Source organism: Vanellus vanellus (genome assembly GCF_965231255.1).
Source record: "Vanellus vanellus genome assembly, chromosome: 5".
NCBI lineage: Eukaryota > Metazoa > Chordata > Aves > Charadriiformes > Charadriidae > Vanellus > Vanellus vanellus.
Window position 1 is genome coordinate 5773935 of NC_138910.1, and position 24351 is coordinate 5798285.

Here is a 24351-nt window from a genome sequence, read left to right on the forward strand (position 1 = left end):
TCACCTTTCATCTGTTAACGGCCTGGTTTAAAAAAAAAAAAAAAAAAGTGAAAATGTGATAAGCAAACCATATTCGTGTCTGTGACAATTTCAAGGTAATATGCTTATGTAAAGCAAAAGTAACGACTCACATGCACTTCAAGAAGCATCATTAACCGAAGCCAAGTTTGCCAGAGCTCCTTTAGATGTCAACTTTCCATTTACAGCGGGAACCACGTAGCACTTTCATCCCTGACCCTCCGTAAAGGCGTCTGCGGTTTTTTTTTTAACCTTTTTATTTTTTTGCTGACTCACTCACCGCGCCACCCAAGCCTTCCTGAGGTTTGCCTCGGCGAATTTTACAAAAAATACCTCAAATTTCTTTTAAAGAAACCAAAAAAACGCGTGAGAAGAGGCGCTTCCCGCCGGCCGGGGGCCGCCGCTGCCTCGCGCTGCGCGGTGGGCGGGGCAGGGGGCGGGGCGGGGCGCGGGGCGCGGGGCGGGGCGGAGCGCGGCGCTGCCGGCCGCCGGCGCCTCGCGCTGCCCGCTCGCTGCGTGAGGCGTGAGGCGAGCCCAGCCGCGCTCCGCGTTGGAAAGTGACGGGGCGGCGGCGGTTCCCGCTCCCGCAGAGGCTCCGCACCCGCGGCCGGTCGGTTCCTTCCGCCATGTCCATCCCCCCCTTCCTCCTACTCCTCCTCCTCTTCTTCCTCCTCCTGGCCCTGGCGACGCTCTGGGGATTACCGCCCGTCGCCGAGGCGCTGGCAGCGGCAACCCGCGGAGGTAAGGCGCGTCGGCGGCGGGCAGCGGAGCGGAGCCCTTGAGGCGACGCCCGCTTAACTTTCCGCCGGTACCCGGCTGCTTGCCCGGGAAGTTTTGCCGTCCTTCCGCGCTGCTTGGGGCCAGCGCGGGCGGCGGAACCGGCAATGGGGCGAACCCTACAGAAGGGGACCGGTACCGGTGGGGGGGTTTGTGCCCCTTCCCTCCTGGTGATCCGGCTCTAAATTAGCGCTTCGCTGTTAAGAAAGCGAGGCGGGCGTTAATTGCGGAGGGGGGGTGTGCAGCCCACCCTGAGCGGTGCCGTGGAGCGGTACCGGCCGGGGGAGAGCTCCCCGAGGGGTCGCCGGGGCGGCGATGTACGGCTGGAACGGCGAACGCCCTCCCTCTTTCCCCGCTATTCCAAAAAGTTCTTTCGTTTTTAATTTCGCCGAGTTGCCGCCCGCGGAATACCCGCGCTGGGGTTTCGGCGGCGGGGGGGTGCTGAGCTCGGTGCGGCCGGTGAGGGAGAAGGAGCTCAGGACCCCTTCGCCGAGGTGCGGGGGGCGCCTTCAGAAGTTGCAACTCTTTTTTTTTTTTTTTTTTTTTCCTTTCCTTTTTTCTTCTTCTTCTTCTCAGAAGAAGTCTCTGATTAAAGAGGGTGCCGGTCCTCCTGCCGGAGTTCCTCTCAGGGCTTCTCGTCGCATTTTGTGGCCGTTATCAGCCCTCTTCAGTTTTCCTGGGAGGGGTTTGGATTGAGGATTTTCTAAAGTGGAGGCTAAGTGCCCCTTCGGTTCTGCTCAGGTGCAGGGATGGCAGTGTGCTGCTCTGACTCAGGTTTTCTTACAGCTATAGAAAAGCACTGCTAATTTGAAAATAGTCTGTCGGCTTGTTTGTAGTCCCTGAGCTTCAAAATTGCGTGAATGAGACTGTGCTGGGTGTTGTTGCACCCGATCTGCAAGGATTTAGCTAGGTTTCAGTAGATATATAACTCTGTAAAGCATTGAATTCTCTCTGTTAGGCATCCAGCTCCTCTCCATCACGTATGCACTACCTACTCAATTGTTTACTAACTGCTTACAACTCGTTTGGGTGAGTGCAGATGCCTCTAGATAGTCAGTCTAAGGTACAGCTTTCTGCTTCAGTCGAACTACCAAACCTCTCCGGTCCCTTTCCCACCTAGCTATCAAAATTACTTAGGTGATTCATGCTGTAAAATGAGAAATAACTACCTATCAAAGACAAAAGTATTGCTGCAGCATCACAAACTTGCGTGTTTCAAACACTGCATCATAAGCTACAGGGATATTGCAAAGAAACGAGGGTAGTATTCAATATAATGGCACCTGAACAGCCAGATGGGAAAGGTTCTTTGAAAATCTTTCAGTTTTATGAAGGGTACCTATGCTTTTACTTTGATACATGAAGATTCGTGGTCGTGATAGTGCTTGTTTGATGGAAAATATTTCAAGAACTTTCCATGGTATTCACAAAATGGACAGATTACATTTCGCCAGCTGTAGTGTGCATCTGATCTTATGAATAAAAATCAAACTTCCAAACATTTTGTGGAATTGTTCTGGAAACGGATTTGTCACTCTGTCTTCCTTGATGGAGACGAGCAGGTGCCAATTATTCATGTATATTAATTTCTGGTGTTTAAATTTTGCTTCATTTTCCCTTTGTTTTGTTTTCATAGTTACCTTGCTCTGATCTAGTGTTTCACAAAAAAAAAGTGCTGTCAGTTTACATGAAAATCAATCCCATCTTAAAAGGCAACATCCTTGTAAATCATACCAGCCCAAAAAGTGGGATAAATCAAATTTACTTAGAATCAACTAACTCATCATATCATAATGTCATGTCTTATCAAAACTGAGTGGAGTACAAATTAGGACTTAAAAGGCATTTTGTTTAAAAAATGTCAAGTGGTCTCAACCTAAAAGGGATTCAGGATGAGGCATCCAGAAAGAGAATTACATTTGCACATCAGATAAACTTTATGATACACTGCAAAAATTATTGACCATACCAAGCTGATTTTCCTTTACAGGAGGAAATTCTGAGTCACTGGAGCATGCTAAGCTTAATGTATGTGAAAGGCACTGAAATTTGGAATGCACTGAGGCTCACCATTGGTAATAAGAGAATTGGTAAAATGTCATGGGTTGTGTTAATAGCAGTGTTGTGGTAGCCATGGTAATATAAAATATTAGTCAGGTGCTGTAGGGAGAGGTAACACCTTCTATCAGATCAGTGGATAACATCAGGAAAAAAAAGCAAAGGGGGACATGACCGAAGTTTGAATTCTCTAAACCTTTCCTGGACTTGAAATAGACTAGAGGAATTTTATTGTATCAGGTCTGTCCTCAGCCAGGCTAGAATTCCTCTAATTATATATATATATTATATTATATATATTATATTATATATAATTATATATATATAATTAGAAAATTGAGAAGAGAAAATGATGTGGAGAAGGGGAGCTGGAAATAAGATGGAAAAAAGAAGGAAAAAGGAAGTGAGGAGAAGGGATTGCAGCCAGGATGGCGATAGGATAAGGGAGGAGTCCTGCAGTTGAGGTTGTGCCATTTAAACCACAAAGAGCTATGGTTTCCTTTTTTATGCTTCTTGGCCTATTCCTGGGGAAGCTCACGGACCCAAATTTCCTCACGGTTATCCTGGTGAAGGAGTTGGTAACTGTCGCAATAAATAAATTTCAAGAGCCTGAGGAAAACCTTGCTAACAGTGTACGAAGCTGAGAAGACCACGTTTGTACCTGCTCTCCCCAAAGACATGCAAAGAACTTCACAGGTCCCCTCTCCACCTCCTGAATGCTTGAGCTAAAGGTGCTCTGTAGCTCTCGTGGGCGTATTTCTGTCTCACAGCTCTCTCCAGCTTTGGAGCATCAACTTGGCTTCGTGTCTAGGCTCCTACACCCCTTTTTTGTCATACTTGTTTGTTTTTTGTGGCTCTGCTCCTGTGGAATGGCATTACATGAATCCACCGTACTAATTGGCATGATTACCTAGAGGTTATCCAAATTACATAGATGCCCCAGATAACAGCAGCTGGATTTGGATAATCTTCATAAATGTGTGGTGTTGTCAGTGAAATGTGTATCCACAGTAGTATTAACAAGTGCATGGCTTGTTATTAATTGACTTGCTGTCTGTGGTGAAGCTGGTGGTTGGTTGTTTGGTTTTGGGGGCGGATCACTCCTGTTGGTGGCACTGAAGTGCTGTCTCGCTACCAACTCTTTCACGTGTGGTTTTAGTGTTTCGCATGTGTGTGTCCTTCAGGTGTGATGAAACAGCTCGTGAGCAAAGTCTTGTGAGAGGTCCTCCTGTAAAGGTAGACTTTATACTGAATGAGGAAATGTAGTCAGGGAACTTAAAACTCAAGTTCCCTGAGTGATGGCATATCACACATTCATTTTTTTTCCTTTGGTAATTTTGAAGCTGTTTTAAAGATGGAAAGACAAATTTTCATGAACATTACTCCTCTCTGGAGTCACAAATGCTTCCAAAACTTCTGTCTTTATTCCACTTAGCAGGGAATTTATTGCTTTCACAGTGTCCTTTTGACCATATTAAAGTGAAGGCTGGAAACAAATGACTTTGAAATGGAATTTTCAGGTTTAAGGTTCAGCTGATGTGAGTTTGGATTACTCACCCTGGTAGCAGAAACACAAACCAGGTGAAATAAATCTGTCTCCTTGTGATGGCTGCTGGTGGCCTTCATTCCCTGGTAAGGTGTCACAGCAACACAAAGTACATCAGGAGGCTTTACAACTACCTTGTTATTAGTAGCTTAATGTTTGAAACAGGGTGTACCAAGCACTATTGTGCTTCACCAGACTGAGCTCCAGCTTGGCCATCCACTGGAAAATATTCTCAAAAAACCCAAAAAGCTGTTTCTGTGCTGTACTACAGAGATGTATACTCTCATACTTAAGTTTATTATGTCTTGAACCGAGATAATAGGTATTAGTATCCTGTATGCAGAAGAGATGCTTCCAAGGTCACAGTGACATTGCCATGTATTTCTTTATTCCAAAGAACAATGTTACTTAAGAACTTACCTATGATCGGAGAAGCAAAATTACAGAGGATGGTGAACATTTATCCAGGAATTTAGGACAGTAGTTAGAAGGATGTGTGATAAGAGGTAATTAAAGACAGAAATTGTGGGAGATGTCCACAAGTGCAATTCCAGTGACTGGTTTTATAGACAGTCAGTGATGTATATGTGTCCTCAGTTGAGCATGTGATTGCATGTACAAAACCCTGACACTTCTGGAGGCTGAACACACTGTGTGTGTAGTTTTCTGTTAACTGACACGCACGTTCTTTCTTACACAGATTGTTATTAAAGTTCATTGGTTTTGGAGAGCTCTGCTATAATAAAAGGAAAAATGGTAGAAACGCAAACAATTTAATAGGGTAAAATGAATTTTAAAATTCAAAACTAGGTGTTAGATGTGAAAAGACTATATGTAAATTTCATTTGTAGCAAACCTTTTACTAATTTGACATAGAGTTTCTGCTGATACTCTTGCAGGTTGAAGTAGCTGTCTTCCAAAGACTTACAGAAAAGCTTTTATTTCATACAGTGGCTTTTTTGAAGTGTTATGTGACTGCCTTTATGTAAATTTGAGCATACATCATACCGTTAAGGTTCATATGGACCTCAGTGTTTCTACATTTAAAGAAAGTGGCAAAACACCCATTGACTTCAGTGAAATAGGTCTGCAGCTTGGAAGTGCGTGTTCCTCTAATGCCCTGTTGCAGGTCCTTTAAACTGTTGTTTGCAGGTGAAGAAGATAGGTTTCTCTGTGTTGACTCTCAAGGAAGTATGTAGTTTAAATTTGTGAATTTAGAATTATGGCTATCTGTAGAAATGCTTATAATTAGATAGCAGAACGTTGTTACAGTAGCATATTTTGAATCCCAGCATGTTGTTGCTTTTTCCTAGTTTTTATGTATTAATCTGTTCTTTAATAGTCTTGTTCCTTCAAATGCAATTAAAAAATTTTGCTTAGAGAACTCATTTAAATTGCACTTAACGAAAACATTCTTAATGATGAATAGTGAAGATGAAAATATCAAAACTTGGCTATTTTTAGGCAAGTCGTGCAGACTATTGAGTCTGTATTTAGTATGAGTTTGGGCTAAGTGTAGAAGTTGCAGAAGTAGGTCCTAAATTTGTAAGTGCAATTAGGAACTAATTGGATTTTTAAAATATAATTAATCAAATAATGACTGTGCACCTTCTGTCCAACCCACTAGTTTGTTTTTCAATTAAACAAGTTGATTTTTTGCCCTTAAATTCTGTCTATTGAAAAGATGAAAATATTTGTAAATGTGGTTATATTCCAGCTAGCTAGTCAGTTGCTGACCATAATGTGAAAAACTCCCAAGATGTATCAAAACTTCCCACTGCTGTAAAGCAGAATCTTCCCTTTTAGTTAGTTGGTAAAGTGAAATAACCAGGGCTTGTTACTGTAAAATCAGCCACCCAACCCAGCTGCCAGGGCACCTTAGCTCTGTGTGCGTGAGGATGCTCCAGGGCCTCCGTGGGCTGGGGAAGGGCTGTTTCTCGGGGGATGCTGGGCTGTGTGCGAGCAGGATTGGACCTCAGTAATGGAATTCCAATAAAACTCAGTCAGTGCCTTTTAATTAGATTTAATGGGAACTGGGAAGGATCATTAGAGAGACAAACACGTGCTTTTGCCAGTAATATGTTCACTATATTATTAATCTGATTTAATTTGTAAGATCCTCATGGCAGGAATAAGATCTTCCTAGGTACCTGGAAAGTGTTATATGGGTCTATTATATTTTGTTATTATATATGTCATTGCTTCCCAGGCAGTATGTAAATATAGAATTGGGCTCTATGTATGGTACTGATGAACCCTACCAATCTGAGGGTAGAATTGGCTGCTGGAGAGAAGGTTGTATGTCTCTTTAGCAACCACATTTTTATTGACCATTTTGTAGTAAATTCCAATTGTGTATTAATAACAAACCACTGCAGTATGTAGAGTGTACTACTAAGTAATAGGGCTTTTTAAAGATGATGTAATGCCAGTCTGGAAGTGAGGTACACTTTGCAATTTTTATTTCTATTCAGTTAGAAATACAGTGTAATTCTCTGAGGTGGAAAAATAGAGATTACAGTATTATGAGTTCTAGATATGGTACGTTGCATCCTGAAATGTGCTTTCAACACCCGCCTGATGTTCCCAAGCATTTCATGTGCTGCTTCCTGCTGAAGGATATGGCCTTCCAGAGGAGCCAAACTGTTGAAATTCAGCGTCACTTCAGAAATAAGAATGTACCTATTTTCTTTTCTTGATAATATCCATGTATTTTGGACTATCTATTGCCTGACTGTCAGGAGGACATCCCTTAGTAACTTTTGTGCATGATGCTATTGAATGACTTATACTTCGAGTATAATAGGATAAGTGCTGTAAGATAAACGTTAAGCTTTGAGAATAAGAATATGTATAATTCCTCAAGGTTTTCACCACCATAGGGCTCTTTTTAATAGCAGTTCATAAGCTTCACTATTGTTTTTCCTCGAATGAACAAAGAAAACTTTTAGAATGAAAAGGTGCAGTTTTCTTTTCCAATGATAGAGGGGGAATAGACCATGTGCAAGAGAAATGCCGATGCAATGCTTTGCAAATGTGGTATTTTTCATGGGAGGTATTCTGTCAAGGAGAAAGACTGTTCTGTTAACACGTACACACACTCCCACAGAACAAAAAGATACCCATCCATCTTTCATATAATGTTTTATGATTTTAATTTACCTACCTGCAAACTAGCAAAAATACTCTTGTCAACAGTTTTTAAAATGCAATTCTGATATGGTTAAATAGTTTGTGCTGCTACTTATGCTATTGTCAGAGGCTGTGATATGGTGAAGAGCACTTGGGTTTTCCCCTATAGGTCCCTTAACATGCAGACAAGTATTTTTTGTCAAACATAGCTCTTGGGAGTATTTCAAAGACACTAGAAATACCACAGTGCTACTGTTTCTGATACGTCCTTGTTCAAATGTATCTTTTTGGAGAAATGCTGTGGTGTTGTGTCGTCTTAAAAATACAAATTTAAAAAAGTTACACTAATGCAAGAAGATCATGAAAAATCATAGTAATTTTCTACATGATAGATAGTTTTCCCCAAAACACCTGCCTCTCTTTACTTACAAATACTGTGAAGATAAAAGAGGATTGAGCAAAGTAAGATCATAGCTAGTTGGATGCTCTTTTGCATATGCAAACACACACTGACTTACTCAAAGTGTATTGGTATTTGTGTAAAACTGTGTGCTTATGAAATGAAAGTATGTCATTCGCCAATGAAACTCTTTCTTCTCTGGAGAAGAGCAGTTTTTATTTATGTTTTACTGTGCTAACAAATAGATTACAGACCTGACTCTACACCACTGAAGTCAATTGATTCTTTGTTTTGTCCTTGGTGGTTATATGGTCGGTTATATGGTCAGGCTGCATAAGTGTAAGGGAACTTTGGACCATTTTATTAAAATGAAGTCTTAATTAGAAGACAGTTAAATAGTAATCTGTATTGTCCTATGGCTTTTATGCAAGAAGTAGATATTTCTTGCAATATTTTTATTCCAAACTTTGATTCAGTTTTGCCTGGGTTCCTTATATTGAACCCAGTTTTATATTGCCTACATCTAATTTTGAAATATATGGATGCAAGTCTTGATTGCTTTTACTTTCTCAGTTTGTGATAATCCTCTAGAAGATGAGTTATTACGTAAATTGTTTATTTGTAATAAATGATGACTTGATAATTTCTTATTTTAAAAAATGAATTTTTGTGAAGGGACCACCCTCTCACGAGGTCAGAAGACCAGAGGAATTTCCAGGCAGCTCAATATGCTAAGATGTGTATGGTCTGCTACTTGCAAGTCACTAAGTTAGTTAAACCTAGGTCTGTGTAGTACAGATGAAGCTGCTAGTTTTCTAGGTGAAGCACTGCGCTTTTCATTGTGGAAAATTTGTCTTGCTTTTGGTGGGTTTTTGTGATCTGGAAGGAATGTGAAAATGGTACCTTCTCATGCAGCACGCTGCTTCCCTATGAATCTTTGCAGACTTATCCAGGGATGAGAAGGCTTGATTTTCTTTTGAGACCTATCTTAAAATAGCTATTTCCCCAGTAGTATTTCATAAAGCGTGAATAGGGATGGGTCAAGCCTGCATGTTCTCTAGTACTGATACTCGTGTACCACCTGGAGGGAAACTGGCCTGACTTCCAAGTTTGTCAGAAACACTTGGTTTAAAATATGCTTATTTTTTTAACTGTGTTGTGGTTGTTTTTTGAGGGATGTTTGCAGGCAGTAGGAGTTAAGCATTGGAAGCAAGGGAAGAAGGCCGCAAAACTGAATTCATTCCTCTTGACTCCCATGTTCTAAACCAAGCAGTTTATTCTTCAGATTACAGAAAGAACAGTGAACAGCGAATGGTTTGTTCGTGTTAGTGTCTTATAGTAGTCTTAGACAAAACACATGAGGCTGCAATATTAAATCATATACAGGGGATGTGAAGCAAGTCAAGACTACAAAAGTGTGAAAACTGTAGCATTGTCCCATGCCTACTGGCTTGTTGGGTTGAATTGCTTTTACGCCTTTGATAGAAATAGAGCTGGGCTATGTTGGAGCAAGAAGGTATTTTGCAGGCAGCGTCTTGGAGGCTAACCTGAGCTGCAACAGTTAACAGTACAGGGCTGCTATAAACCACTTCTGTGAGAATGTATTGCACGTATGTATGTGTGTATATAGAACCTTGGATATATAGGGAGAGCCGTGAAAGGTAGTGTTGCTAAGTACAGTGAAGCCACGTGTACCAGTGTTTTTTTGAGCAGACAAAATCTTATGCCATGACCCAAGTGGCCCATTATCGCATTTCTTCGAATTAGAGCTAGCTATTCAGGTCAGTGTGTATGTACAGACCCATCTCAATGAATTCCTTGGCTTGCACTTGCTATGTTACATTTCTTTCTCTGGCTTTCGAATGGCTGTGACTTGAACAGAGTTGACAGTACACAATATTACCCATTTACTCTGTAGATTATACTCCTCTGGAGAATTGGTGTCAGCTAATCTGCCACTTCTACGTTTTCACAGAGGCCTGCGAACTGCATCTTCAGTAATATCTCAGGAGTGTCAGATCTAGGTTTCTGTAATTTTCTCATTTCCCCCAGATTTCTAGGCATGTATGTCCAGGTCTCCAGCCTTTGTCACTTACTTTGTCCTGTGAATAGTTTCCTTTCTGTGTAGAAATTCTGTCTGTCAATACCCAATTTTGGCCGCTCTTAGGGCGGTAAGAAGTTTGAAGCAGATGGTTGTCAACAGATGATGACAAAATTCTGAAATACTGCTCCAATGCAAACTGTGAGGCTCAGTATTTAAAGCACATTCGAGCGTATAAAGCCTGCTTGTATTTCTAGTGTTGCTACTACCTTTGCTGTGGAATATTCTCAGTATAATTCATACATTTCTGTGATAACAAATTGTTTCTTTTACTGAAAACAGCAGAAGTCCCCTAACCAATTAGCGGTATTCAGTAATGAATGAAACACTATGAACCCTGCTATGATTTTATGTCAGTTCGAATTGTTAAATGCTCCTCAATGAAACCGCACTGATTTACATTAATTGGTGGCCTGTCTTCTCACAGTAGTATCACACCATGTCAAAAGTGCCTTGCAAGAAGTAGTAATACAACTAAACTCTCAGTGATTGCTTGCGATTGCCGTTCTGTTGTTGACTGGTGCTCTGAAGACGACTGGTGAAAGACTTAAAAATTCAGGAGAACTTAATATGTGGCTGTGAATCTTGGGAGCATAACTAAGAGCCTTTGTATAAAATAAGTGCTAAAAAGCTAGTAGGCATGGCACAACTTGGACTCTGCATTGTGTTGGCAAATCTGACAACTCAAAGTAATTTAAGTGCATTATAAAAGGATGTTTATGTGTCTATGAAAAGCACGATGCAAATATGCAGATTTAAGAGAGTGTTTTCTACAAATTGATATATCCTAATGAAAAGTGTCAGAGTGTAATAGATCAACAGTCTGCTTAGCCCCACAGTAGTCATTTTTTTCTAAAGATAACACAGCATGTCCTTGGTGGTCCTAGGGGTAAATTAACACTGGAGGGCTTTCTCTTGAAGCCAGCTGACGACTCTCTCTGATTTTGGGGAGGAAATACCTGTCTGTTGAGGATGGTTGTCTTGAAGTGGTCACCACTGCATGATCATGCATACATACGATTAATTTCCCCTTACTAGTTTTTAAAAAATTCCCTTTATGCTTCATTCCTTTTGCTTTGCTTTTTGATGTTCAATGGAAAAGTTGTCCCACCTAAGTGGAAATCTTTGAATATTTGTATTTCATGCAACGCTTCAGAAGTGTATGCTGGCCACGGTCTTTGTGTTCGTGCTGTGGGCAAGCAGAGTGGTAATTCTACTTGTTCCCTCCTGATTTCACATTGGCACCTTGAGTAGGGTATCTGATTATTTTTTTTTTTTTTCCCTAACAAATTTACAAAATCTTATGCCTGGGAAAATCTCTTACAACTTCAAGTGACCAGGTGCTGCAGAGTTTATCAGAGAGTAACAGCTTTGGACAATACAGGCACCTGTTGAATGTTGCTTTCATTTGGGATTGCAGCCTCAGGGAAACAAACAGACTAGGAGTGGATAATGGAAACATAGAGAGGAAAGGAGGGTTACTGGTTAATTTACAGGATTATTTTATTTGGTAGGGTGCAAGAAAGGCCATGTCCAGTACAAAAAAAAAACCCCAAACAACCAACTAACCAAACAAAAAACCCAGCAGCTTCCACAGTGCTTCTGAACCAAAAAGGCTCTTGTATTTCTGAATAGGTGAGGAGATTAGCAGCAACATTTGGCATGTACAACTATTGTCTTTTATAAGCCATGGGGAAATCAAGCTTCCTTCTTTCTTTCCTGAAAATACAGGAGCCTCCTTGAAGCACGTGCTTTTGGGAATGAATGTATTAGTGAAGAATTCATGGATGATCTGGATCTAATTTTTATAGAAATGAGTGGTAACACGCTGTGGGACTTGAGGTCTGCGTGTGTGTATTTTACATTCACTTGCCTTATTCTGGACTTAAAGAATATTTTTTTTCTTGTGACTGATAAATAACTGAAGGTTTAAAGCATTTCATCTCAATAGAAATTGCTACCACTGTAAAGAAAAAAAATATGTCAAGAGTAGTGTAGTGATGTTTTAATAACACGAAGTAATTCCCCCATACTCCAGTAATAAAGTTGCATGGGTTGCAGTTAGCTTTCTTGTCAGCATCTTTCTATTGACACCTTTCTGTCAAAAAGATGAAGTGAAGAGTAAAACCTGTTTCCTCTAATGTTAAATGTATTCTGCAAAGCTTTTGTGAAATACAAAGCATATGGACTTTGCAGATAGTGTTTGCATTTGGGACTTGTGGGGAAATTTATGTGAACTTTGTGCTGTGGAAATCATTGCCCTTTAAAGCAACTGATTATATTAAAAATAAGCACATCTCTCAAAACTGTATTTTGTAGAGTAGTCTAATCTTTAGAGCTCTTTTTGTTGGTGTGTTTTTTTTTTTTTTTTTTTTGAGCAGGACTGTGTAATTATTGGTATAAACTGAGTTGTCAAAATTGACTACTTTGAATGCATAGATAGACCTACCATTTTTTTTCTGAGAAATCTGTTAGTGTTTAAAACCAGCAGACAAAAACCAAACCCTGGCAAACTAAGCCAGAGTACTTTGCACTTGTGGGCTGAAACTGTCTAATAACATAGTCCAAAAGCTCATTAGTATTGATCTTCTTAATTCTTTCAATAACCTGAACATTGTTTCTAATTACGAGAGGAATAAAAAGCAGACTAATATGTTCTTAGATGTCAAAGTCTGATGGACCACAAAACATCCAAAAGGATATCCTTCAAAAGCAGTAAGTAGGAGGGATGCGTATGAATTTCATTAGCCGGTAACAATATGCGTATCCATACTTGGGGGAGAAAACACCATTTAAAATATGTACTTTCTGCTAGACCAGTGAGGCTCATATACTTCCCAAGGTTAGACCTTCTGCCTCCCCATTGCAGGCTTTTCTGTGGAAGTGGTTGGCGCGAGCTTTTGCAAAACTGTTAAATATAATTTTTAAAGGAAAATATCTGCACAGTTGGGACTAGGTAAAGCACTGCAGGGAAGATTGGAGTTGGGTTTCAGTTGTACCCATGCTGGTGGTGGAGCAGGGTTGTTCATGAGCATGTTCTTCAAGTGATCGTGGTCGAGGCAGGCGTCAGGAATGGGGCTTGTTCTTTGAGCAAAGGTAAGTATGTGTTTAAATGCATGCTCCTTAAGTAAAAATGAAATGTGGCAACAAAGTCCTTTGGGCTGAGGTTGCTCTTCTTTCCGCACTCTCATTGGGTAGGTGATACTAAAGCTTGACATCACTTAAATTTCAGTGGCAGAGATTTGGAAAGGACTGGCTAGTAACAGTCTGGGGAGGAGAAACTGTGTCCTGGAAAAGGCAAAGATGTTGCTGAAGAAGGAAAACCTAAGGGATTTCCTTCCCTGAGCTCTCACAGCTGGGCTCTGCCCCATGTGGAGGAACAAAAGGAAAGGCTTCATCAATCTCCCTGTTATTAAATTGGCACAGCTAATATATTCTGCTAAAATGTGTTCATCACATTTAAAACAACCGGGTTAGATATCTACTGGCAATAAATGAAGATTTATTGTTTTTGGTGTTGCTGGGGCACCTAATACAGGTTTGGAGTACTAACTGGAGTTTGTGAAGCAGGGGGGAAAGTGTCCCAGTGCCATTTAATTAACTATCTGGCCAATATTTCTCCCTTTTTATTGAAAAATTTGTAAGTTGCAACTGGCTTCAAGCTCACTCTTGTACAACTCTGCCAACAGTTAGCAAATAAACACATTAAAATACAGAAAGCCTTGTACAGGTCCACATGTACTGGATAAAAATCATACCTTGAACTGTGGAGATGGTTTGTTGTAACAAACCAGCAAACCAGTATTTAATAATTGCATTTTGTAATGAAAAGAAAGCGATGAGAATGAAATTATTATTTATTTTATAAGCATTGTATGAGTATCTCTTGGTAAGTGTGTCTGTGAGGGATAACAAAGAGATCAGTGTAAATATGGGCAGTGTTTTCTTTTTAACTTAAGACAGTAGTAGCCCGATGTAAATAACCTATTTTATGCAAGTCGCACTGCACAGGCACTTTTATTACTTATTCTCTGTATTATATTGTTATTCTAAGTAGCACCATAAGTTATGATCAAAATACAGGAGCTGCAAGTCTCAAAATTTCTACAAGAGTTTGAATCAAGTTTGTGGATTAATGCCTTACAAGTTTTAATGAAAACAAAATATAAATACAGTGTGTAGAGTCTTTTTGGAGAGCTGATTTGAATAAACTTTCATATAATTTGTCCAAGCAATCTTGAGCAAGAGAGAACAGTATGAATTTTGAGTCCTAACTCTCTCTCTCTGGGATGCTCTAAAAGTTTAAACTGGAAGTTTCCGTGCTTTGCTGGTAGTGGTCCCGCTCCTGGCTTCCCTTGGGAGCGCTGCCCTGTGGGCTCCCAGGCTGGTGCAGCTCCCTGACCCCTATGGAGATTGCATCCGCTGTGTGGGGAACTGCTAACACAAAAGCAAAATTGCAAAATTCTGGTTTTGTCACTCAAGGTCAAAGCACTGGCATCAAATGAATAGTTCGGGTTTTAGCTTAAAATGCTGCTAACAGCATTTTATGGGCACAGAATGTATAAAGCTCACCTTTTCTCTAAGATCTACCAAAGGTGAAAAAAGTGTAAACCTGCCTGGCGGCACATTAAAGCCAAGTCAAGCGACTATTTTTTGGGGATATGGAGACCAAGTTTGGAATAGTTTAAAAGGCAACTAAAAGAAATCTGAAACTACTGAATTTATTATATCTCTTGCAGCTGCTGGAGCTTTTGCAGTCTCTCTGGCCAGGCTTCCAGTGGTAGCTCTCAGGTTGAAAGGTTAATGACTCATTTACTAAGTGGTGCAGTTTTCTTTCATTTTTTTTATTTACAATTATCTCTACTCCTTTAAAAACTGAAAGGCCCTTCCAAAACATATTGTACTTATGTGTTATTGCTGTCAATTAAAGTTATTAAATCATAGATCTTTAAAAGTGAAATCCAAATATACATTAAAATATTTGGTTGCTGCATTGCCATCCTGTTATAAAAGTGATGAGTATTGTATCGAGGCAGCTCTGGATGTGCGCAGATTTTTCTTTCTAAGGATTGAAATGTTCATTTGAATATCTGTTTTGTGGGGATTCTGAGGGGGAGATGGACACTGAAGGGAGAGCCCCAAGGATGGTGGAGTAGGGGAATGGAGCAGATCCAGCTGCAGCGTTGGTTGTGAGTTTCTGGGGCAGGAGCTCAGAGAACTGGAGAAAATTAGGGTGAGCAGATGAGATGGTGATGCCTTGTATGTAGGGGTAATAAAAGATAAGAAAAGAAGAGCCACATCCTGAGCCCTGGTTAGAGGGGTGATGAGGAGGAAAGAGGAATTGTCAATAATTTGCAAATCATAGACCTAAAAGGCTGAAATACTGGTGGTGGTTTGAGGGAATGGAAGATGATGAGGGCAAAAGCCAAATTTTTCACAGCTGTTTGATATGGTATTCATGTTCGTGCTCCTTTGTGAATTCCTTAAATTAGCAATTTCACTTTTCTGCAAGTCTGCTGTACTTTGACTCTTAACTGAATTAAGTCCCATTATAAATGACATCTTTCCAACAGTCAGAATACAGGTTAGTGCTCCCAAGAGGGGTGCTTTAATGAGGTTGTTGCTATGACAGCTCAGCTTCAGGCGGCACACGTGCCACTTCGAAGTACCCTCTCTCCCCTCAAATATTACAGCAACTTCTGTGAACGGATTTTAAAACTTCCCTTTTAGTGGAATTTACGACCAGCACTTTGTATTTCTATTCTCCTAATAATGCAGCTGAGGTTTTGACAATCCACACTATTTATTTCTGAAATTTTAATAGCAGTGCATGGTTTGACAAGTTGAAGAAACAACAAGGTGTTAACTCTATGGTGATTTCGAAGGATGCTCTATGGACTAAGTCAAAAGATTTAAAGAAGGAACAGGTACATACACTACAGTATTTTCAGTGCAAATATATGGGGCCTGTCTGTCTTAAATTCACATCGGAGAGCTTCTCAGTGGATGGAAAATGTTTATTTTATATTATGGCAACTGGTAGGAATACAAGAGTTCCCACTACGATGCAGCTGTGTAGGCGGGTGCAATGATTTCCCTTTTCAGAGGAGCTGGCTGTGGTCTACGGCCGTGCTGCATCTAACACCTCTTGCTATCACATAGATGTTAAATCATTCACTTATCTTTTTTTTTCAGAAAGACTTTCAGTGTGAGTCTGAGAAAGGTTAACCAAAAGGCAAATGCCAGTGTAGGTGCTGCTTCTGCTGCCTGCAATACAGAAGGTGTCAGCCCTTGGACTGCCTGGGCAGGCACTGAGGTCGTGTTTGCTTTACCACTGCTGCCTGCCTGAGGCATGCAGGCTCCCTGGGTAGGAAAGAAACCTGTCTTCTCAGAAACAAATTCACTCCATCCTTACCTTTTACCACTGGCTCTGTTACCTAATACCAACTTCTGGACAGTTAAATGTGGGTAAGCGTGTTCCAAGCCCAAGGCTTTGAACCTTGATATGGTCCAGAATAACATTGATACTAGTATTTTTTATTTTGCTTTAAATAGTAGTAGAAGTCTGAACCACTATTTAACAATGTTATTCCATTAAAATGTTGGGCCAGCCTTTAGGACGGATGGTGGCAGAGTAAGGAGTCAGTATTGTGAATGTTTCCCTGTTGCTTGCCTATGAAATACTGAAATGTCATGTTTAAACTCAAATGAGCAGCTCAAAAATGTATTTCTGCTGCCTCAGTGTTTCCCAGTTGCTTTGTAGACGTGGGTAACTTCATTGTTCAGTCTCCTCTTACTTCCAAGCTTTGAAAGTGAGTTTTTAAATGTATGGCATCAACATGTAGAAAGGAGTCATACTCAAATCTGGCATGACCTATATAAATACTGCCTTAAACATTGGCCTGGATGAAAAGTCTTATTCCCTTTCCATAAGTGTTCAGTTTTCTTGTCTGCTTAGTGTGGGTTGTTGCAGTTGCTTCTCATCTGACATGTGCCTATGCCTACCAGTGGGTGCTCTGCCACCTTACTACCTGTTGGAAGCAAACTTTTTTATCACCACTCATCTCGGTGAAATTAAACCCAGGGAGATGCGGAGGAACTCTGTATTCAACCCCAGGAAGCTTTGCCTTTTTGAAGTTAATTGGGTTAAAAGATTTTTTTTGTTGTTGTTTGCTACTGCTGCTTTAGAAACAGTGCACTATAAAGACCTGGATATATTTTTTTGATTATTTTATTGTAAGCTAAAATACCTTGGTACTAAAGAGTAAAAAGGCTGGCTACATAAATCAATGCTTCATTGTATTTATTATGCTATTTACTAGGCCTCCAAGTATACTAAATTTTTATAAATGCAAAATCATTCAGCTGTATCCAAATTGGTTCAAAAGATGCTGATGAGAACATTTAAGGTTTTTGCAGGTTCTGATAATACTGTTTGCCGTAAGTGTGCTTGTCCCAGTTTCTTTCTGTGACTGAACTGAAAGTGCAATTTCTGTGTAATTTTAATGACCGGTAAATAGGTTCAACTGTTCCACACATTATATTCTTTTTCCTACTCTCTGTTTTGCTGGCTGTCCTGGTGCCATTATGATCAGGAAATAAATGGCACTAATTTTGTCCTCTTTGGAAGGAAGGTGAGATGGAGATTAGCAGGTGTACCCCCAAAGAAAACCACAACCGGAAAAGCAAACCCAGCACCCAGGATGCATCGACAAAAGGAGACCAGATGCAGCGTGAAAGGCACATGGTACAGATTCTGGCTTCTCCCTGAAAAGATTGCTACAAGAACAGAAAACACGCTGTGATTTATTCTTGTGGCAAAAAACCTGCAAATGGAACAAGAAGTACAGAAATCTCAATATGTTGTTGCTAATACAATTTACATTTAGAACAGTGTGTCCTCCTTCGCCATTATGCTCTGTTTAAACATAGCTAAATTAAACTAGTCTATAGGCAGAGCTTCTTGAACTGCAGTCAGAACTCTCACTAAATGAACATCTAACACTTAATTTAATGGTAATTATACAGCTTCTCAAAATTTTTTTCCCATGTATTATATTTGTTCAGTAGTTATCTCCATGTATAATAATATCAAATTATTATGCTGTCTCTCAAAGTCGTAAATCGTATCATTTTTACACAGGCCAGAAAATGACTTACTCTTAAAGATATGTTTATCTGTATATATATGGTGGATTTTAAATTGAACAGTTCCAGACATAATTTTCCTAATATTGGTTAATCCATCTTTAATTAAAATGTTAATTGCTAATCCAGATATTACACATAGAAAAGTCAGCCTACAGTAAACTGTGCCTTATTTGCACAAGGACGAAAAACGTGCAGTTTCATGGCAATCTGCTCTTTGGAATTGCAATGTAGTTGTCTTTCATCGGTGATAACCAACTAAGAACATATTGTTGAGTTGTTGTACTAATTGTTTATCCCCCCAATAAGGAGGGGGGGAAGTTAATTTAAGTTAAAAATTCCTGCTTGGGTCAAAGTAGGGCCTGAAATACTCTTTTAGGGGAATTGTTGCCCAGAATGGGTTATGCCAGGGCTGCTGCGGCCGCAGTTGCCTCTGACGGTTCCTCGGCTAGAAAACATTGCTGAAATCATGTCTCCTACGTAGTCCAGAACAAAACTCCCTCTGTGTCTGAGTGATGTGCTTCAGAAGTCAGACCCAGTCAGTCTTGTTTTCCAGCCAAGGGTTACAGAAGGTAAAGTTAGCTAGGTGAAGGTTGTGCTTGTCATGTAAAAACAGTGTTGAGGCTGCTAACTTGCTTCTTCGGAGGGCTGCGGTGAGGAAGACTCACTTTTGCTTCTCATTGTTGAGAAACAGTCTGCATGCAGCTCAGTTTACTGATTTTATTTTTTTTTAATACTCTTTCTGCAAAGAGTTAAGCAAGTGGAGTTTACAGCATTTCACACTTAGCAAGTAATAATCTTGTGATTCCCTGTGCAAAGTCACTCATACAGCTGTGGCCAATAAGTCTTTGGGGTGGGGCTTGAATTAAGTGATCTTTTTAGCCGAGGGTAATTGCAATTCCAGTGCCTGGAAATTTGTTATTCATGTAAAATATCAGGAAATACTTATTTGCTCAATGGAATGACATACAGTGCTTTGTACCTCTGAAATCAGCTCTTTTGGCTTGTACGTATCTCTTTAATCTGTCGTTAATGGCATTGTTAGGGACAATACAATTTAAACATGTTTCACACAACTTTTTCAGAGTAGTCATGTTCAAATCACAAACTCTTCAAATCATACAAGATTTTTCAGTCAAAGCCATATATTAAATGAGGAAAATAGAGACTTGTCTATAGAGTGCCATCTGTTGATTTTTATTTAATTGGAAAATAATTTTCATAAATCTGTCTCACACAAAGCGTATACTAATAGATAGGCTTTTAAAAATATCCTCACTTTTTTCCTAAAATCTGAAAGGAAAAACATTCCACCAAAATACATGTAAAATATTAACTATCACTAAATAGTATTTAATAAAAATCATGTCTCTTAATTCCAGAAGTCTTAGCAATCTTTTCCTATTTGGGGTTTGTCTGAATGTCCAAGCCATTGGAAAGGCTTGAGCTTTTGGGTTTCGGATGTGCTTTTTTCATATTTTTTTAACCTGTTCATTTTTTCATCAAAGGAGGTCACCTCTTCACCTTTCTTTTAATCTTTCCTGCCTTTCATTCCCCTTATTCTAGTGTTCTTTCCAACTTGTGAAAGTCACTTAATCTCTGTTTGAAACTGTACCTGATTTGCTCCAGCAGCACGGCTTCTCTTAGCAAGTTCATCCAAATGGATAAAGAGGAAGATGCCTTTGACATTTGTGCTGTACCAGGAGGATGCAGCCGCTCCTTGGCTAAGAGCTACAAAAGGGAGGTTATTTTAGGAGTGGTATAGATTTGTATGTGTCGCTTTGGCTTGGTTTATAGTCACTTCGTCTTTGAGATGTATCTGAATATCTGCTATTGATGCATGAATAATACTGCTATTTATAACTTGTTTTCAGGCAAGAAAAGTGGCCACTGCCACCAGGAGAGGCAGTCTGCCTGCCTGCGTAGAAATTGTGTTCGTTTCGGTTCTGTACAGGGCCAGAATAAATCTAAAAAAAAAAGTCCAAGCTCCGCCACTTTTTCAAGGTGAGGTGGTGTTTTTGAGCTGTGTTACTTGGCCAGTCAGAGAGCCCTCCAGAACAGCCTGTGCCAGCTGACAGATCCAGGCAAGCCCAAAGCCAGGCTCCTGGGGGAGCTCTCGTCTTTTCCTTTGCTGAGTCCTTAAACCGTCTCTACTAATAAATATGAAGTTGTGCTATCCTACCACCTGGTATCCTTACTTCTGCAACCTGCTTGAAAACTGATCTTCTTCCTGGTGGTCTCCTAACGTCTGGTCTACTGAACGTGGGTGGGTAGCTGGGGCTCTAGAGCAAGTTCATGTGTCCCTCAGTTGTTTTATTTTCTTTTGTTCTTAGCTGGACAGAGCGGATTAAGAATTATTTATTTTTCTGTCACGTTGTCTTTAGTTTTTGTTGGTCATAGCCTACAAATCTGCCAATACAGCTTTCATCTATGAGGGACGGGGTGAGTGATAACGTTCAGGATTGGCGACTAATAGACACGTAAGACTCATGTTCACAAGATATTCCCAAAGTCATTATTCAGTGAATAATCTTACAAATGATGGGGTTATATAACAATTGCATTCTCAAGAATAATACGTTTTTCACTTAATTTGCCTTTGCAAGCTGAATCTGCAAAATTGAGTTTCTCCGTAGGTAAAGGATCAGTTACCAAAAAAATTATGAAATGCGTATTGGATATATGTTGAGTCAGGGGCTAGCTGGGGTAGGAAAAAATGCATTTAGGAAGAGAGCATACAGATAAATCAATGTTTTGCTTTGAAAGAGATCAGGACACCCACTTCATGAACGTGAGGAACTGCCAGGCTTCAAATACCACCTATTAACTGGTGATGAGGGGGGGTATAAAGGTGAAACGACTGGAAAACAGTTTGAGTAGGTGTTTAAAAAAAATAAAAAGGCTTCTGTTAGCATGATAAAAGGAAAAGATGGGAGGTCTGACTCAGGTGCTTTTAGTGGGTAAAGTGGCCAGAAAAGTCCATAAGTTTTGAAGCAAAAAAAACCATTAGGGTGAGATAGGTGGTTCTGGGGAAGAAAAGTACAAATGAAAAGTGGGAGATGACCTTAATTTCTCGAGAATGTTTTCTTTTTCCTTCTGTGTCCTACATAAGCAGATTCACTCTGGGGCTCTAAAGCTCTCGCATTTATCTTGGCATAACCATCCCCAGAGCTTCAACCTTTTTACTAAACTACCTTTAAAAAAAGCTCTAAGTGAAAGTTTAACAACCCCTCTCTTCCAATAAAGATTGTTCAATAAAATCATAACTGTGTATTTTTTGGCCCCGATCCATGTATCTGATTCTGCATAGATGCAGGGCAAAACCTGCTGAAAGAGTAGGAGGATATCTACCACTTTCACTCGGTTTGGTTTTTATTTATTTTTTCTCTGCCTGCTCCCTACCTGTCATCCCCCTCTCCTCTTTTCCTTTATATGCTTTTGGTGCAGCAGAAGTTCCTGAGACAGTATTGGTGTTTTTTGGTGTATGAGCCCTATCTTCACATCTTCTTGTCATACATATTTTAAACCAGCTTTAGAAAGGATCTTTTTCTAATACAACAGCCATAGTTTTATGATTGGAAAGCTCTGGGTGAAAACTCCATTACTTAATTGCTGGTGTGCAGTTGGTCCTGGTCCAGCCTGCCATCAGGCTGAGTTGATGCACCTCTTCTATCACGTGTGATTCGCTTGTGGTTAGCCATTTATTTCCCACTATAGTCTTTAAAATCCTACTAGCTTTGTATTTAATAAGCTATGCTTGTAGTCATCAATGTAGAATTTCCTTGCAAAGTAAGCACAACCCTTGTTCTGCTCAGGCAACATCTTAAGGCCTAAAGCTGTGAGTGCAGCTGTAGAAAATCATATAGGAAAAGAAAGTCTTCCTTTAAAAATACATCTAATAACTGCATTGGTATTTCTTCAGTGGTATAGCAATAACTTCTAAGTGCCTTCCCACTGTGGTGATTTCTAGTTCACTTTCAAAAATCCAGTTTATTGAAAATGTCACTATTAATAGCCTTCTGCTGGTACAATAAAAGATAATTCAATAGGATATCCCAGTTAAGCAGGGTACCTTGTTTACATTGGGTTTCTGCCCGGCAGCTGCTTATGCTAATGTTCTACAAAGAATACAGGATTTAATCAGGGTGTAACCATGGGGACAATTTTGTGTTGATATTTGCCCTGTGCAAGTGTAGTCACCATAAACCTGTAAAGACGAATTACATAATTCATCTGCAATTTGGTATGATCACAGGTAATAAGCCACTGATTTCTTGACCACCTTAGGGATATGGTAATGCTGCTGTTGCTGATGCTTCCCAGAAGAGTTGAAGAAAATGTAAAAACAGTATGTAGTGAATTAGGGCTCCATTTTTCTTAAAGGTGTGTCCCTACTGTGTGAAATTAGGGTCCAAATCTGTGTGTGTATGTATATAACTGGCAGTATGACCATGTTTCTGGGTGCAAATTCCATGGTAAATTGTGCATGTTTTCTGGGTAAAGGTGCAGGGAAAAACAACTGGTCAGTATTAGTGAGAAAAAAGTCTTTTAATTGGATTTTTCGTATTTATTTTTAGCTTGCAAGATAATTGGCTCATTATGGGCAGTAGATTCTGATTTTATTATATCAATGTTTATCAGAGCTACATGCAGTTCCCAGGAAGCTGTAACCAGTCAAAAAAACCCTTTGGATGCTCAGAAATGGCTATTAAGAAAGGAATAGTTCAAATATATAAAGATGGGATATCTAGTGAAACAGCCATTGGGGGGGAGCAAGGATCATTACATTCTTATGCTAAATTAATAGTACTATTTCAGTTAACTTGGTCCTACATTTAGGGCTCATCAAGACACCCATGGGAATATATGAATTGGTTTGTTTTAATTGCATTATTTAATTTGTTTAAATTGTCTTTCTATTTTTATATGCAACCATTTTTTAGCTGAAAACATTTTCTGATTTGGATTTGTGTGTGTGCTTGTTGTGTATGCTTGCTACTTTGGTTCTCCTCCAAAGATCTTTTATTTTTCCTCAGAAAAATAGTGAGAATTAATGTATTGGCAAAATCCAGCCATGACTTCAGAGAGAGTTGTGAATAATGAATGCAGGATCTTTCTCTTTCGCTGCAATGGCAGTAAAACATTAGCCGGCTTTTTATTAAATATGCTGCATTTGTAATTATGTCCCAGAAAAGAACAATTCAAGTGCAGAAAACTCTTAGACCGTGATCTGCCAATGTATTCTGTGAGAGTGGACAGATGGGGCCTGATTTGATGTAAACAGTTTTGCGCTGGTTCAAGCAGTTCTATGTACATGATGCCGGATCTGGGTTTAAATGTTCCTGGAGAAGAAACAAAGTTAGCGTTCAACCAGTTAAAAGATAAACATGGGGGGATGACATGGGGAAAGCTTTCTGCCTGTATGTTTCCTTTGTCTGACAGCATGAGGTTCTGTAGTTCTTGATGCTATTCTATGTCAGTCTATAAAACAGGTTTATCAGATGTGGCTAACAATTGTTCAAATGTGATTCTGGCAAAACCAGGCAGGAGGTTTGGTTTGTGCAGCCTTAAGGGAATATTCCTAAACCATCCTCTTGAAGTCAATGGCAGCTTTGTCATTGACTTAAAGATTAAAGGGTTCAGTAAGGTGAATTGACTTAAATCAAAGTGATTTAGCTCTGATTTAAACCAACAAGCAGAAGACTTTGATTTAAATAATTGATTTTAATCTTATTGTGAATTTATAGTGTTAGCTGTTTTTTTTTTTTTTTTTTTAGACAAATTACTTGACTGGTGTATCGGTTAAATCTACTGATTTGTGACCAAATTGAAATTTAGCAGACATATTTTTCGCCAAACAGTGAAACACTCCTCTCTTCCCAGTTACTGAGTGTTTTTGTGACCAGGTCCATATTCAGCCTTAACTCTTCATAAATTTGTAGCTCCTGTTTGAAATGTGAATGGGTGAGATTTAATTCAGTGTCTCTTAATTCTCAAGCCATGTATTAGCTTTTATATGCCTTTATTTTAAAACTGGGTATGACTTAGCTCTGATTACGTGCACTTTATTCCATTTGGAGTGGATTTTTGTGGACACTAGAGGGAGCACATATTGTTTCAGGAACTTAAAATTTTAGTCCCGTCAAACCAAGATGATCTAATCAGGCAATA

General features: G+C 39.7%; 1 protein-coding gene across 1 annotated transcript in view; it reads left to right on the forward strand.

Moving 5' to 3' along the window:
* Window positions 1-644: 644 nt before the first annotated feature.
* LRP1B (LDL receptor related protein 1B) overlaps window positions 645-24351 on the forward strand; it is a gene marked incomplete at both ends in the record, with an annotated part of 773038 nt that continues 749331 nt past the window's right edge. The window contains one exon of the mRNA XM_082483434.1: window positions 645-759. Within this exon, the coding sequence (XP_082339560.1) occupies window positions 645-759 (115 nt within the window). The remainder of the gene's footprint in view (window positions 760-24351) is intronic.